This window comes from Monopterus albus, unplaced genomic scaffold (genome assembly GCF_001952655.1).
Source record: "Monopterus albus unplaced genomic scaffold, M_albus_1.0 scaffold7.1, whole genome shotgun sequence".
Classification (NCBI taxonomy): Eukaryota; Metazoa; Chordata; class Actinopteri; order Synbranchiformes; family Synbranchidae; genus Monopterus; species Monopterus albus.
The window spans coordinates 550,372-566,661 of NW_018127887.1; the positions used below are offsets into that span (position 1 = coordinate 550,372).

The 16,290-nt window shown below is 39.7% G+C and overlaps 2 protein-coding genes across 2 annotated transcripts; both read right to left on the bottom strand.

The window, feature by feature from the left end:
- Nucleotides 1–1,321: 1,321 nt before the first annotated feature.
- Nucleotides 1,322–10,231, bottom strand: ap4e1 (adaptor related protein complex 4 subunit epsilon 1). The gene is given in 22 exon segments (XM_020624724.1): nucleotides 1,322–2,767; nucleotides 3,506–3,666; nucleotides 3,749–3,939; nucleotides 4,023–4,058; nucleotides 4,060–4,551; nucleotides 4,695–4,941; nucleotides 5,038–5,176; nucleotides 5,267–5,378; nucleotides 5,851–6,153; nucleotides 6,730–6,848; nucleotides 6,973–7,085; nucleotides 7,243–7,382; nucleotides 7,465–7,574; nucleotides 7,673–7,795; nucleotides 7,888–7,961; nucleotides 8,047–8,213; nucleotides 8,363–8,522; nucleotides 8,662–8,783; nucleotides 8,861–8,934; nucleotides 9,048–9,171; nucleotides 9,267–9,338; nucleotides 9,897–10,231. Coding segments are annotated over 22 exon segments (3,381 nt in total). The 5' UTR covers nucleotides 10,038–10,231; the 3' UTR covers nucleotides 1,322–2,606.
- A 153-nt stretch (nucleotides 10,232–10,384) lies between these two features.
- On the bottom strand, nucleotides 10,385–16,084 carry gnb5a (guanine nucleotide binding protein (G protein), beta 5a). The gene is made up of 11 exons (XM_020620951.1): nucleotides 15,846–16,084; nucleotides 15,206–15,342; nucleotides 15,067–15,108; nucleotides 14,536–14,612; nucleotides 14,310–14,442; nucleotides 12,813–12,956; nucleotides 12,613–12,704; nucleotides 12,326–12,374; nucleotides 11,796–11,892; nucleotides 11,492–11,658; nucleotides 10,385–11,395 (listed from the first exon to the last, which is right to left on the bottom strand). Exons 1-11 carry the CDS (start codon nucleotides 15,979–15,981, stop codon nucleotides 11,384–11,386), a joined length of 1,086 nt encoding a protein of 361 aa, XP_020476607.1. The 5' UTR covers nucleotides 15,982–16,084; the 3' UTR covers nucleotides 10,385–11,383.
- Nucleotides 16,085–16,290: the final 206 nt, after the last annotated feature.

Genomic DNA, 16,290 nt, shown 5'->3' on the forward strand with positions numbered 1-16,290 from the left:
TCCCTGCCATCAGACTCATAAACAGCTGACTCAGGATCTACCTCATGTAATTCCATCTGTACTGTTTACATACTCATTTTGCACATGCATAATTGTACACTCACTGCTGAGTATTTACACTCCACAGCTCCCATGTAGCATATATTTTATCTGCATTATATTGTGTTCACTTGCTGCTTTAAAGTGCCTTAGATTTGTGATTTTACTGCCTATTTAGATTTGTGTTATTGCTCATCTACTTTATATTTCACTTGTATTATGTGGCATTCATGTGGACGGCAAAGTAAGAATTTCATACAGGGAAACATGTTTCCTAACTGTGCATATGACAAATAAACACTTTGACCTTTGACCTAAAACGAGCAATGGGAAACAATGAGAATGGGTTCAGTCACATCCCATCTTCTGGCTCTGAAGCCACTGAGAACCTTTTCCATGTAAGCACCAGCAATTTTTAACTCATTACCATAAAGCCATTGTCTGTTTGCATGTGCTGGTAGTTCCAAATAACATATCTGGTTAACCCTCTAGTGTATTGCTTTAAATAACACAGCTTATCTCTAGCGTTTACAGTTTTTGCTTGGCTTCATTAAATATTCTAAAAAGTGACCAAAACCCCAGAGAGTCTCACAAGAAAACTCCACTGGGGTGGAAAGAACATTGTTGTTGCTTTGCAATATGTTTTCCGATGGTTACTCATCTTATCATTCCACTACTGTCCATTTCCATTTGTTGCCTGACTCGGTTGTTGAGCACGAGATGAATGATGTGTTAAATAGAATCAAAGCAACTACATGATATAGTGAACAGTGTTAGTTCACAGCACATAATTTCAGCTCACACAAAATTTATTTTATGTTCCTATAACTGTTTCCTGAATTTCTCATGTCAACTCTGGACATTACAGGCATATGAGATAAAAAATAAAGATGTTGTCTTCTTTGACAGGTGGACTGTGTGCAAGGGACATCAAATCAGTATAGGTACAATGTTAGCACTATTTGTTCGTACATTTGGTCTAACGTCCAGGTAAACAGTACTCATTCAGTAAATATTGTAAATATTTGTTTCATCATATACTTACAGAAGAGGATTAGGGCCACTGTACAACATTTAAGTTCTGACTTTTTTTTCTCAAAATTCACTCTGAGAACAAAAGTGAGAATTCAGAGAATTCAGAACTCAAATGTTGTACAGTGGCCCTAATCCTCTTCTGTAAATCTTAAATATAAACACATAAAAGAGGTGTGAACATGAGGACAGAAGCCCAGGACATAGTCTCTACTGAATAAACAGTCACTGAGTCAAAATGAAATACAGATACATGTGTAGAATTTATTGATAAGTTAGCAGAACGTAGTGACAGGTACTCTATGAAACAACGAGTTTCCTATGTGCCACAGGCACAAATCAAACACACCCCCTGGAGTTTGAACAGAAGGCATTGGTTTAAAACTGGATTTTAGATGCTGGGTTATAAATAAAGACACAGGCAAAAAAGAACCAAGGTAAACTTTCCCTTCAGGTTGAACTAAATGAAACAAGCTGAGACATGTTGTACAAACTGAAAATCTGGCACAGTGCAATCAAAAGAGAAGCACAAGCTCTTTTTTTTTCTTTTCATTGAAATTAAAAATATTTTGTATAAACCCAATAAATATCTTTTAATATTGCTTTGATACAAAAATATAATAATCAATGACCGCTAAAATCCACCTCTCACAGAAACTACAAACCAGAAACATGTGTGCATAGATAATTATATCACACAGAAGGCAGTGCCTGCACAACATCGTCATAATGATAAACTGACAATAAGGGAATCACAGAGTGCGATCCTGCTATAAGACAAAATATTCATCGTGGCCGTAAGAATTAAATGTAACCGCTGCAGTTAGATGTTAATGTCAGCATAATGTGATGTTTTAGACAAGCAAAAAATGTAAACCTTTGTTGTTACGTTGAAAGTTCAGCAGATGACCAGATTCTCTTGAAAAGAAACTGCAAATTTTTCCATTTGAATTAGCTCTGAAGAACCTGAAAATAATGACCTATTTTATTAACAGCAAAATGTTTTAACATGCTAAATGAAAAATCCAACCTTTGCCTTTGTCTTATTTAGATATAAATGAGCGTCACTGTTCTGTCATGATTGTTCTAAACCATAAAATACCTGATTCTTAAAACTATTGCCATCAATCTGAATTCGGGACTTTCCCCCTATACCAGGAACTTCATACATAGTATTGATTTCACAGATGAACAGTGTTTTCAGCATTAAAGTGTTCAAGTCATTCTAGAGCATTGTAATTATGTGAAGACATCAGTGTTATTCTGAAATACCAAACACCCACATGGGGCCAAATAAACAGTCTTATGGTCTGGAAGTTATTACCTACTACTAATTTAGCTGTTAAAAACCAAAAGATCCAAAACCTGCTAAGCAACACACAGTGGAAGAGATAAACAAATGGTAAACAGTGAGCTATAAAGATGTGAATGCTCAACATCAGATGTCATGCATTCTATATACCTTCCTCTTCAGTGGTTGAGGGTGCAGTGCTCCGGTTGCTCAGTGGCATCAGTTAAGGTTTTGCAGTTGGGGCTCAGTGCTCCTGTAAAGCTCTCTGACAATGATAGATCAAGCAGTCGGGCAGATCGGGGACCGGAGAGCGCAGCCACACAGCCAGCGCACCAGCATACACACGGCAGTGCATCAGACATGGCTGAGCCTGGAGGAGCCGGCAAGCTACAATACCTTCATTTCCTGTGGGGGACAGCGATAAAGGTTGTGTGCATGCAACACATATCAACCTCTTGGTTATGTACTGCACATTTAACGCATGTATGCATGTCAGCTTTAAATGTGCAAACGTCACAATTCGAGATGCTCCAAATATGCATTTATCGACTGTCCCTGTTGAATGGACAAATGAATGCAATCTTTCTAATAGCACATACTGTCTTTAGTGTTCCTATGTTGCAAATAATAGCTCTGTTAAGGCCAGTTTATCATTCATTTACATATTTTTCAGCTCAAAAATATTAAGATTTTTAGTTTTGTGATGTTTAATATTACTCTCTTTCCTCTCCACTGTGTATATCTGATGATCTGTATGATGAGCTGCTGCACACAATTCACTAAAGGAAAAATAATGTATGAAACTGAACTGAACTTTTGAGTTGTCCTGTGGCAAAAAAATACCTTAGCTGGCATCATCAACAGTTTTTTTTTCCAGCTTTAATATCTTGATTTTGGTTTATAAAACAATAATACTTGATTTATCAGCATTGGCATGAATGTAAATGTGCATATGACCACATGTCCTCCATATACAGTATGTTGTGTATTTGCATGTTTTTCTAGTGAGATAAATTTCCTGACTGCTACAAAGTAAGGTATTAATCCCTGATTATTACATACTTTAGCCATTAAATCATACATTCAGTAATGTTGATATAAATCTTACAGCTGAGTCTGAGTAGAAAACAAAAGCCTATTCACCTATGATTTCCACAACATGAAGCTGAAGTTTCTTCCTCAGTACATTCAGTGTGGCTGTGAGAGGTTCTTGGCCGTCACTTATCAGTGTCAGATTCTGCTTTGTATCATGAGAGAACGCCAGCCACATCGTCCCGTACTCCTCGGTGGACACTGTCAAGGGTCTGTGGTCATTGTGAAAACAAAGTAGGTCACCAACGGTCGTTTCATAACCTCGCTTCAAATACAAGCAGAACAATATGTCACCTGATGAAGCTGGTGAGAGGAAGTTTGTATAAGACCTGCATTGCTTCAGGCCTTCCGACAGGGAACTGGTAAGAAACCGTCCCGACCACTTCAACGTGAACTGAAGGTCTCTTCACAATCAGGGAATACTGACACACTGCTACATCGTGGCTTCTCACCACCTCCACTGCACTGTCAGACACACAGGATACCTGAAAATGGAAATGTCCTTAATATGAAAGACTAATAAAAACAGCATTGAACTTCATAAATAATTTTCAGCTGAATACATTACCTCAAGTTGTTCTGAGTCAAGATCTAGTAGTACCTGAGGAATTTGTAATGAAAACAACTAGCACTAAGGAATCCTCTTTCAGTACATGACAGGCTGAGAGATCCAGCCTTTGGTTGGAGCACAGAAGAGTAATGTCTGAGCAGGAGAGTCCAGAGAGCTCTGCAGGAAGATGAGAACTTAGACACAAGTGTTTTTGTCTGTTTGGGTCTTTATGTGAAACAAGAGCATCAGCCGCCAAACCATTATCCTCAAGGACAGAGAGCTCAGCTCCCCTTATGCCACTGTCAGCTAACTCAGCTTCTACTTCGCAGGTGCCATTAGCAGCAGTGAGTTCAGATGTGTGTTCAGGGGAGGAACCTGCCAGCTCTGGGTTGATGCTGGAGTCCAGCAGGTTGTTACACAGCAAGTTATCCACAGTGCTGGGCGGAGAGACGAGGGAGTTGGATATTTGCTTGCTGGCTACAGAAGATGAGCCCTGACCTTTGGCTTTTCTTCTAAGTCGCTGGGCTGTTGGCTCAGATTTTCCAATCTGTGAGAAAGAACAGTAAACCTAAGATGATTAGTCAGTCAAGAGAAATATAATCACTGTAACTACTTTGAAAATTTCAAATAAATGATAACACAACTGGCACTTTTCTCCATATTGTGCAGCCCCAACTCAGACAGACATACAGAGCTCTGGGGGCTGATGCCGACAAAGAGCGAAGACACCAGCTGTTGTTTCTCTTGTTCAGGCTCAGGGGTCTGCGCTGCTCTGGGAGTCTGTCTGTGCGAGCTGTCGGCCTCTGCCTGCTGGCCGGGGGACAGGAGGGGACTGGGAACCTCAACCTGCACAACCTCTTCCATATGTTCCCTCTGCACCAGGTAGCCATCCCTCCCCCACACCCTCTTCACTCCATCCAGCTTCAGAGCTGTAGATCTAAAACAAACAGTGACTCATCAGTGTGAATTAAAAACAATTAAAAAAAAAACTGAGTTTTGCCAGCAGGGGGGTATACATGTTGTAACAACGTACCCTCCTTTGTGTGAGAGGTCGGTGCTGTCTCCTGACAGACCAGAGCTCATGGACAGCAGGGTAGGAGACTGTCTGTCCGCAATGCTGCATGAAGACATGCTGATAGGCAGGGACAGGCCATATGGCTCCAGGCTCAATGCTGAGGCAGACAACAGTCCGAACCAATCAAAACAAGGCACTGCACATGCTGCCAAATCTGCCATTGTCTAAAAGTTCAAATAATTTTTACCTTTTGCCTGAGCTAGTTCCTCCTGCCGCTGATGGGGAGGCTTGTATGGAGCTGCGCCAGCAGCCAACGCCTCTGACACAAATCCATCCAGAAATGACAAAGAGGAATCAACCTGAAAACAACGAATTGCAAGTCTAAACTTCTCCTTTAATGAAGAGGAGAAGATTAGTTCCACATGTTTATGGAAACGTTCCACAGGATCTGCAAACTAAAGATGCTTGTGCTTGCAAATACAGACAAGCTGGAACAGCTATTATGGTTACAGCTGAAATGACAGTCCCCATTATTTTGGTAAATACTGTTATTAATCTAATCGACTGAGTGTCACGGAGGGCAAGTGTATGCAGGATTTCTTTCCGACCATCAGATAATGAGCGCTTACTGTGCCAGAGAGGAAGAAGTACAAACTGATGTTATGTGTTGTGGTTCCAGGAGCTAAATCACTTTACTGTGTTTCTGGCACCAAATTTTATTCATGTCCAGTGGACACATTTAAGTAACTGTTTCCATGTTAATGACATGCAATCAAAATATACAGCACACTTAATAACTATTGTAATTTTTCAGCCCTGCAGGTATGTTACCTCCAGGGGCTCCAGGCCACCATCTCTAGGCAGCACCCTGGCATATAGCTCAGAGTCTTGGCTGAGGTGCTGCAGTTCCTGAGCCCTCTGTCTCAGCACTGTGTCCATTGAGCTGCTGTATGTTTCAGAAACCTCCTGAGCCACAGAAATACCTGCCCCACCCTCACAGAGCTTGCTCATTGCCATGAGGACCCAGCTCTTGGTTTCATTGCTGGTTTGCTTCATGTCCAGCAGTTTGGCCAGCAGCATCATGATTGTGGCTGGTTCCAGTTCCTTTCTCAAGTGGGAGTATTCACCAAGGACCTGAGCACGGCACAGAGGGCGCAAAACCTCAGAGTATATAACAGATACAGAAGAGTAATGTCTTGTTCCTTACAACTATGTTTGTTTCTGTAAAACATTTAGAAATCACAATCTCATGACTGTAGCTCCTCCTGCTTACAAGTACTGCAACCTCCTCTACTGATGCCCAAGTTACCCCTTACAGCAAAGCAATGTATGCCCTCCTAGGTATCTGCATACATCTACTGGTTGTGACCAGTTAAACCAAAGAATATTTTTTCTCTTTATTCTACATTGCATTTTAATGGGCTTGCTGTTATTTCCTGTAGTTATTATTGGTGGCATTCAATTAAATGTATACTGCTTAAAAAAATAAAGGGAACACAACATAGTTGAATGTCTTATTTTTATGTTCCCTTTATTTTTTTGAGCAGTGTATGTTGTATTTTCATCTCTTCTCATATTTTACTGTTCTTCCTTTTAATGCTTGAAAATTATGAAGAAATTGGCAGGATATGTTTCCAGTCAAACACTATTCCTTTTTCTTCTTCTGCTTATTGTTCTCATTATTATTACAGAAATGTAAACAGCACTCACCCAGCTGATGACTTGGAGGAAGCGCTGGGGCAGTTTGCCTGGCTCTCCTTGTAGCAAAGAAACATATGAATTCACTGCAAACAGCCTCAACTTCCTGTCTTCCTCCAAACTGTCAAATCCTGGGCCATTAAAGAAAAATCAAGCATTATAATATTCTAGTCAATACCAGTATGAAATTACTGAAGTGAAATATCGCAACACAAGAACGATACAGCACAAGTTGTGTGTGTGAGGTTATTTCACCCTCAGAGAGCAGTTTAAGGAAACTGTTTGGGATGTCAGGCTGCATCATGTCTCCACCCACTGAAAACACTGTGTTCATGGTCTCAATGAACCATTCATTGTCTGGCGCATATGTATATTGTTTATAGGAATCAGCAACACAACAAATGGAAGAAAACAAGGTATAAAACACTACAACAGCATGCTATTGATTTTTTTCAGGTGCAGTGGGTCACTAGAGCTAAATTAATGTACATTTAACACTGAGCACTGTCACACACAGAAGGATATTTTTCTGCCAGTTCTGCCACCTTCCCCACCAGGTCAATGGTAGTGTAGTCATCTTTACTCATCTGCAGAAACTCCAACATCTTCTCAACAATGACTGTGACATTCTGGGCATTGGTGATCCGAAAGAGCAGCTCCAGTGTCTACAAGAGAACAAAAAATGCACCAAATCCTGAAAACTGGTCTATGATGCCAAAGTCCAAACTACCCCGGTATCTGCCTCACCTCACGCTTGATGATGAGGTCGGGGTGATCAAGACATTCTATGATGGTCATCTGATGCTGCAGGGCCAGTTTAGGATCCTGCTGGACCACATAGGTGAGAGCCTTCAAGCCTAAAACAACACCAAATAAATAGACTTTATATGTGAAATCCTGATTGTCAATGGAGCAAAAATTCCTTATATTAAATCATGTTTTCTTTGGATCCTACCTAGATATTTGAGATTTATCTTCGGTGACAGAACAAAGTTGCCAATGCACTTTGCAGCTTTTTCCAAAAGTTCAGATTTAGGATGAATTGTGTAAATGCATTTTACACACTCGTATAATATTGCTGGAAATAAAAAGACTTATATAAGTTGCTAAATAATTATTTAATGATTCAAACAATCACATTTATCAGAAATGTGACTAAATGTGACAAACCATAGGTGATGTTATGGTTCATCTCGGCTCTTCGCATAGACTCGTCAAGGACTTCATACATGACCTCACTTGTACTGTGAACACAAAGCAGACTCATTTGTTACCAAAACACAACCACATGTATCCACTTCATCCAAAGACAAAATAATTAATAATTACCTCTGGTCATTTTTCCCAAGTAAGGACAGTATTCTGAGAAGCTGGATTTGAAGCCATGGAGCAGGAACACTGTGATAATTAAAATCCATGGGCAGCTTCCCTCCCACCACCTGTTTCAATATGGTGACAAAACTTGCAGTCAGGTCCTTATAGCCTTCTGGTTTCTCCTATAAAAAAAAAATAAAAAAAAATATTGCAGGAGTAGATTACACCAAATTAAATCAAACCAAGGCATCTGGATTCGCCTATTATTATCATACATTATGGCAAAGTTGTACACTAATAAATAATTATAAAGTCCAGAAAAACAGACTACCTGGATCATCTGTAAGTAGATGTGTAGTGAGGCTGTCATCACACCAGGATCCTTGTCACAAAGAGCTTTGCGAAACTTGTTATGGATATGTTGAACTTGATTCGGTGCTATTAGGTAGAATTTATAAAGTGCCAGGACTGCTTTTCTTCTAATGATTTCTCTTCAAATATGTAAAAAAACAACAACTTAGAAATCATATTATTCAAATACATTTTTCATGCTCCACTTAAAAATGACTAAAAACACTTGAAATCATATAGGTAACAAATCAGACTGGAACAGCATATAGCATTTCTTACTTTGGGTGATTAAGTTTCTCTTCCACCAGAGGGAGGATTGCAGGTATCATATCTTTGGGAAATATTTGGCTGACAACAGTTAGAGCCATGCACACTTCAATAAGGTTTGTGCTCTGAAGATCCTGGAAACACAAAATAGTTCAAGATCCCTGATTCTGGTTCAGACCTGAGATTACATAACTAACAAACTGACACCCACCTTTAACACAGTGTTAACAAGGAGAAGCAGCAGCTCATGACTCTCGTTCAGAAACAAGGATACAGCAAGGTAACCTGAAAATCACATGAAAAATTTGTTTTGCCCAGTGTAGAAGGAGGTGTGGAGGCGGTGGATTTGTTTCATAATTAGGTAAATAACATTTTTAGCCAATCACAAAACAACATACCAACTCTTTTCTCCAGAACAGTGCCTTGTTGAGCCAGTTTGATAGCATGAATATAGCTGAAAGAAGCCTCATAACCCAGCATTTCACAGTAGATCGCTCTCACCATGAGCTCCTTCATCTGCCTCTGAATCAGACACACAAGCAAGAAGTAAACACATCAATGATTTTACTCACAGAACTATCACTGATCTGATTAAAGACCAATGAGGAGAAGCGTACCATGGAAGTGTTGGGGGAGGACACCCGTTCTTTGATAGACACTAGTTCATGCTGAATAAGTCTCTCTTCTTCCTAAACAGGAGAAACATGGTTAAAGTTAATATGAACAAATTGTTGCACAGTAATTGCAGTTCTAAATACAGGCAGTTTTAAAAACATTTTATGATTAGTGCATTCATGTGTTTGTGGGATATTATTACAACAACAAAGACTTCAGGATATGTTGATGAGCAGGAGAAGGATGTTTCCTTATGTCCGTGTCTGCCTTCCAAGGCTAAATTCCCATAAACAGTTTGTTCGTGCATAGTATATAGGCAGCTAATTCTAACATCTTGAATGTCTGAGCTTATCACAAGACACTGAACGCACCAACAAGGACAACTTTTTAAAAATAGTCCCAGCTTTTTGACGAGGTGATGATAACATGGTAAAAACGAGAAACTGGCTGTAAATCGGTCTAAGACTTAGCACAATACTGCACGACATGTACTAAGTGCGTTAAAACACACACACACACAAAAGCCTTATTTAGATTAGCACAGTCATCTTAGCAAGCTAACGTTAATAATCAATAACTGACCAAGAATCGTGTTATTTCATCTGAACCCTGGTTTCAAAGGTCAGACTCACATGTTTGGACGTTAGTTCGGTGATCCCTCTGATGAGATTCCCTAGTTTTGAGGTGGAGGACAGTTTTGCAGATCCAGGCTGAGACTCTAAAGACAGGAGGCTCGGCAGAGCTGTCAGGGTTTTCTCCACAACGTCGCTCATTTTGGTAGCGAAAAGCGGCCTTGACAACTGGCTTCTTTCTTTCAAAATTCACATAACTCATCTATCATCTATCCATCAGGGTAAGAGTTTCTTACACAGAGACTGTGAATGTCACCCGTTAAACATAAAAAATATGACAATAAGTAAAATACCAGTGTGCCTGTCGGCCATTGTTTTGATTCAGCAGGCTTGCTGATGATGTCACTTCCGCTTTTGTTTGGGAAACTTTATTTAAAACCTTAAAAAAAACAGTGAAGATCTGCATTGTACAGTACGTTTACAAGAAAATACATGTAACACGAAAATATAAGGGAAAGAACAATAGTGAGACACAGTTAAGGTGCAAAACTTAGTTTATTATGGTTGTAATATTTAGATAAACAGTCCCTTGTATAACTGTACACTAAACTACAATAAAATAATTGCAGTACATATGAAATTACAGCCATTGGACAACTGCATGAAAAGGAGTGCATTCTAAGAATTTAGATGTTTCATATATTAGTATTTAGATATCTGGTGGGAGGGTGAACCTCATTTTAAGATCACAAGAATGAAAAATAAACATATTCTAATTTTACCTGTAAATGTGCTTTCTCATATTAGAATATTTGCAGGTGAAATGCTGGCAAGTATGGGGAACGTTTGTAGGGCACACATGTTGCAGAGTTAAAAATCTAAATTTGTTCTCTTTCTTTAATAGACTGCTTTTGTACTGGTCATAATGTTTTATGGTCATAATATTTAATGCCAATACACCTTTACATACAGTATTAATTTTAATTACTTCAGATTAACTAATGTTGAAACATTTCTACAAACCAGTCTAAGCATTCCAACATTTTTAATTTACAGAGAAACCACATTACTATCCTCCCCTGTCTCTTTTCTCAGTCTGTGGTCTTACTATGTTTTCTCATGCAGACATATTTTGTTTCCTTGTAACCCATTTTCTTCACAGAGTGCATTTCTGCATTGTTTTTGTGCAAATAAATAAATAAATAAATAGAAATCAACAAGTAATTCCTTTATGTGGGCACATAAAATACATCACTTTATTGTGTCAATTCTATCCTAGTCAGATGTTAGTAACTACCAATATTATTTTCTACAATATGCATTATACATCTTAATTTGTAACCGCAAGTTCTTGTGTGCAATTTTCTTTCAATCATATTGTAATAGAAGCTATCATTTGGTTTAATTACTTGCTGAAATATGTAAATCTACCCTGGCTATGAGCCTGGAGTATATACAGTGCTATTGATATGCTCTATGTACAACCAAAACGGAGTCTCTGTGATTGTACTTTAGCAAACACAAACATTGGTGAGTAGTCTTCGTCCTTAAGCCCAGATCTGTGAATCAAGTGCAACAAACATTACATGACATCGTCATAAAGTTGACTCTAGATTGTAAAAGTGTCGTATCAGACAATAGTAGGCATGTCATACCCGAAGAGTGTGGTCCCAGGAGCCTGTGCAGAAGGCAGTCCCATCTGGGGAAATACGCAGTGTACTAACACGGTTCTCATGTCCAAACAGAATAGAGACCCGTGTTCCTTTCAGAACATCCCAAACATTTATGGTGTAGTCATTGTAGCCACCAAACAGTAGCCGGCCTGAAACACACACACACACACACAAATGCAAATGTAAAACCAATACCTTTAAGCTATGGAGAAACTGCATCGTTATGACCTTGTGTTTGATTCAATATATGGAATAACTTTGAAGGAAAAATCAGTATATTTCTTACCACTAAGAGAGAAATCAACACTGGAAACCCCAAATATGATGCTCTCTTTCGAATAAATAGCCACTTCTCTGTCTGCCCTTAAGTCATACAGGCGGCACTGTAACAGAGGTCAGTGTTTGCAATTTCAACAGAGTTTTAAATATAGCAATACCAATAACACTTAAGAGATATCTAGCAGAGCTTCTCTACTGCCACTTTAAGATCATGGGAAATAATCCTCTTTGCTTTTATTTGTCAGAGTTAGATGACAAGATCAGTACCATTCTATCAGACCACAAGGTGTTCATTTTACACATAACATGAAGGTATGTGGATTAGATGGAGCCAGGCTAGCTGTTTCTCCCATTTTCAGTCTTTATGCTAAGCTAAGCTAACCATCTGCTGGCGGTAGCTTTATAATTACCATACATTCATAAGAGTGGTACCGATCATCTCATCTACCTCTCAACAAGAAAATGAATGAGCATATTTCCCAAAATGTTGAGCCATTCTTTTAAGATCAGACGTGTAAATAATATCTGAATACTTACTGTAGCATCATCTGAGCCAGATGCAAATGCATCTCCACTGGGATAATATCTATTTTAAAGAAACAGCCACAGTTAGGGACTATTTCATCTCTTAATGCAGTGTGTATCTGAATTTTAGAAACTCACTGTTTGAAAACAATGACAGAATAATGGCCTGTGTTTCAAAGAGGTTATAACACAAGATGAATCTACACATAGGGATTTTGAAATGTGCATTTCGCCACTGTAGGATAAATAAAAAAATATGCTTAACTCTACTATTTATAATTGAAAAACAAATCACTTACCGCACACTATTTATGTCTGATTCGTGAGTTTCAAAGGATTGAATACACTGTCCAGAACGCATGTCCCACACATTAACCTTCTTATCACAACCCTGCAAAAAAACAAAATTATGCAGAACATGGGAAAATACTTTAAATAATTCAGTTCAGTTGAAAAAGTGATAATAAGCAGTGAAAACCAAAGGAGCAAGTGTCCTTACCCCTGAAACAAATGTGTTTCCAGTCTCAGAGGGGGCCAGGTCCAGACAGAGCACATCTGCCGCGTGTCCATGGAAACTTTGCAACAGCTGCCCACTCTCAACATCCCATAATGCACATGTACCATCCCCACTGGACGTCAGGATCTTTAACACAAGCAGACAATGAGGAGGAAGAAGAACAGCTGTTCTGAAGTTCAGTAAAAATGCACACACAGACTAAAAATGGATTGTATGAAACATCATGTGACCAGAGCATTAAACCAGGAGCTACTCAGTACTGTGAATTATTAACAAAGCAGGCAAGCTTTTTTCACTGAAAGACACAGACAGGTGCCAAATAAAAGGAAAAACCCCCATAAAATGGCTTAGTAAGGTGATGGGCCACCATGTGCCACCAAAACAGCTTCAGTGCTCCTTGGCATTGACTATCCAAGTCTCTGGACTTTACTGAAGGGATGAACACCTTTCTTCCAAAAGATATTCCCTCACTTAATGCTTTGATGATGGCGGTGGAGGCACTGTCTAACACATTTGTCCAAAATCTCCCATAGGTGTTTCAGCTGGGTTGAAATCTGGTGACTGTGAAGGCCATAGCATATGATTCACATCATTTTCATACTCATCAACTGGTGACCTCTCTTGCTCTCTGGGTGAGGGCTCTGTCATCCTGGAAGAGACCACTCCCATCAGGATAGAAATGTTTCATCATAGGATGTATTGATTTGCAGTGACACTTCCACTAATGCTGTCATTCCACTGCCATTCAGGCCAACTGGCCGGCTATTGGACTGGGCTGCCTGGCCCCAATACGCGTTTGTGTTTCCATTGCACAGTGTGAGCTCTTGCAGAGAACTTCTTGTTGTACCACCCTCTGCACGACTGGAACAGACATCAGCAGTACATGCATAACAGTATTGGCTTCCTTTTATTTCTTCCTAATGTGCTGACATTTCCTTCTTCTTTTTTCTTGTTTTTAAAGAGGGCGGGTCTCTTTCCTCAGCTGAGACACTTCCTGTTGCTCCAGTTTTCTCTCTGCCATTCAGAGTGTAGTGACGTAGACAGCTGGGTTGAGGGCAGAGTATCACACGTTGAACCTGCTTTTGAACAGGGCGAGATATCATGCTTTTTAGCTTGGTTTCAGTCTGGGCACAGTCCTCTTCTAAAACAGGAAACACAAAAACCCTGGCACGGTATAGGTACAATATAGCTCCCGGTGGCAGTGGAATGATGGCTTAAGGGGACAAGTGAACCTAAAATGCCAGCATCTGTATTCATTATTTTTCTCCACTTATTTATCCAGATTTTTCCTTTAATTTGTCACCCATCTGTAGAAGGCAGTGACTTCTTATTAATAATGAGAAAGAAATTGTGATGAATAGAAACACAGCTGTGTTTGCCTAAATTGTTGGTAAAACACAAGCAAAACATGACATGTGTGACCACTGTTTTTTTAATGTATATATAAGCCTGTTTCTTTAAGGTTTTGTGAAATCTCACCTGCATATCAGAGTTAGTGAAGCTACAGGCAGACAGGTAGTTTGTGTGCATGGCCACCGACTTCTTCTTTGCTGCCAAGTTCTCATTCTTGTCCAGGGACAGAGGATACACTGAGCATTTGTTATCCAGGCCCCTGTGATTGAAAGCAACCCCAGTTTACCCCAGAAGATAAACCCAAATACACAATGGACCACATTTGGATCATCATGGATAGTAAGACACTCACCCACAGGCTACAGCGCAGCCAGATGGGGCATAGGCACAGGCCATCACCCAGGTGCAAGGCATTGTCACAGCATGTTCCTAATAAACATCAAAAGACAAACTTGCATGAGCTGCACTGGAACAGTGAGATGAATCAGATTCATTAGGCATATTCAGAGCACAGCTGGTAGACATTCAGTTTTAGATTGTCCTGTAGTCAGTCTCTGTACTGCAGTTAAAACCATGAAAGCTCACAAATTTGATCTTACATGGTACAGTAAAGAAAGTGAATTATATACTTATTGAAAGCATTCATTTCAACCCCACACAAAAAGCTAAAAACACTGGATTCCAGTGTTTATGAACAAATTATATTGATTTATTTGAAGGAGCAACACGTGTGCACACAATTTAAGGTACATATTTGGCTGATAGCTTCATTTTTAAGTCACAAAGCAAAAGGTTTCAGCCACCAATCTTAGGTATGTTCAAGGAGCGTAGTGTAAGGGATCATACATATTATATATTGAAAATATTATACACTAAAAGTTACCTTGTTGGTGGTGAAAGCATCCCATACGATAACCTTTCCATCCTGCAAACAGATTAGAACAATGTAAAACACATTTATTGTAGATGATTTGCCTATACAAACTAAACTGTAACATTCTATACAACTCAGAGGTTGTGACCTGCGAAGAGCTGACGATTCTCCTCTTGTCCTTACACCAGTCCATGCACAGAACTTTGTTTCCATGTCCCTTCAGAGTTCTTCGGGTCTTCATGACAAACTGACCCAGACCTTCCACTTTCTCTGCCACCTGATGTACTGTACACACACACACACACACAATGCACATTACAGTAATACTTGAACCATATAGACCTTCATTTAATAGTCCTGGCAGCCATACTGATCAAACTAGGCCTAAGCTACATGGAGGAAAATTAATCTTTTCTTTAACCTGTGATGTCCTCAAATCGCTCATAAGACCTGCATAACAAATAGCCTGTTTGTAGACTTCACATTTTTATTATTTAACATCTCTAATGCCATATAACCATATTGGTGAGACATGATTGGACAATACACCGACGGATTTCTGCTGGACGCACTGGGCTATAGAATGAGGAGGCAAACAAACAGCTGTCAGATCTGAGTTATCGTCAAGTCAGTCAGGTCAATAATCAGCTTCGATAAATCCACAATCCTTTAAACCTGGCGACATTTGAACTCCCGTAGAATAACCTAACGCTATTTTTACAGATTTGATGTTACTTGTCACACTAATCGTAGGGATGGATCAAGGCCTCTCCATTTTCAGCACTCACGCTCGACGTCGTGCAGCTTCGCTCTTTCCTCCTCCAGTTTCGACTTCAGATTCTCCGACTCCTCTTTGAGATGAACCAGAGTTTCATTCAGCTGTACCTCCTGAGTCGCCATTTCAGGGAGTACAGGGGATCTCATATAGTATTTCCTTTGTGCAGGCAGCGATCGCAGCGAAAAGGCTTAAAGCAGAGCTAGCAGTGGATGCTGCTGTCATGACGTCACAGGGAGAAGATGCTCCTCCGGTTTCCAGGGGAGAAAGGAGGAGGAGCCTGCATCCTGGAGATACTGCTGCTCCACACGGGCTGCATCCTCACTACAGCTAAATAATGCATATTCACGCTGCCGGCATGGAAAACGCAATACCGTTTCTCTATCTGAACTGTGAAATGTAACAGATAAGCATGGCACGCTGGAACGTTTTACATATGAAATAATTTATTTCAATGA

Coding starts and splice junctions, on each gene's coding strand:
- gnb5a (XM_020620951.1), bottom strand. CDS start 15,981: ATGAGATCCCCTGTACTCCCTGAAATGGCGACTCAGGAGGTACAGCTG. Junction 15,109..15,205: donor GAATCGTCAGCTCTTCGCAG/GTCACAACCTCT, acceptor ATCTGTTTGCAG/GATGGAAAGGTTATCGTATG. Junction 11,659..11,795: donor TGTTGATTTCTCTCTTAGTG/GTAAGAAATATA, acceptor TGTGTGTTTCAG/GCCGGCTACTGTTTGGTGGC.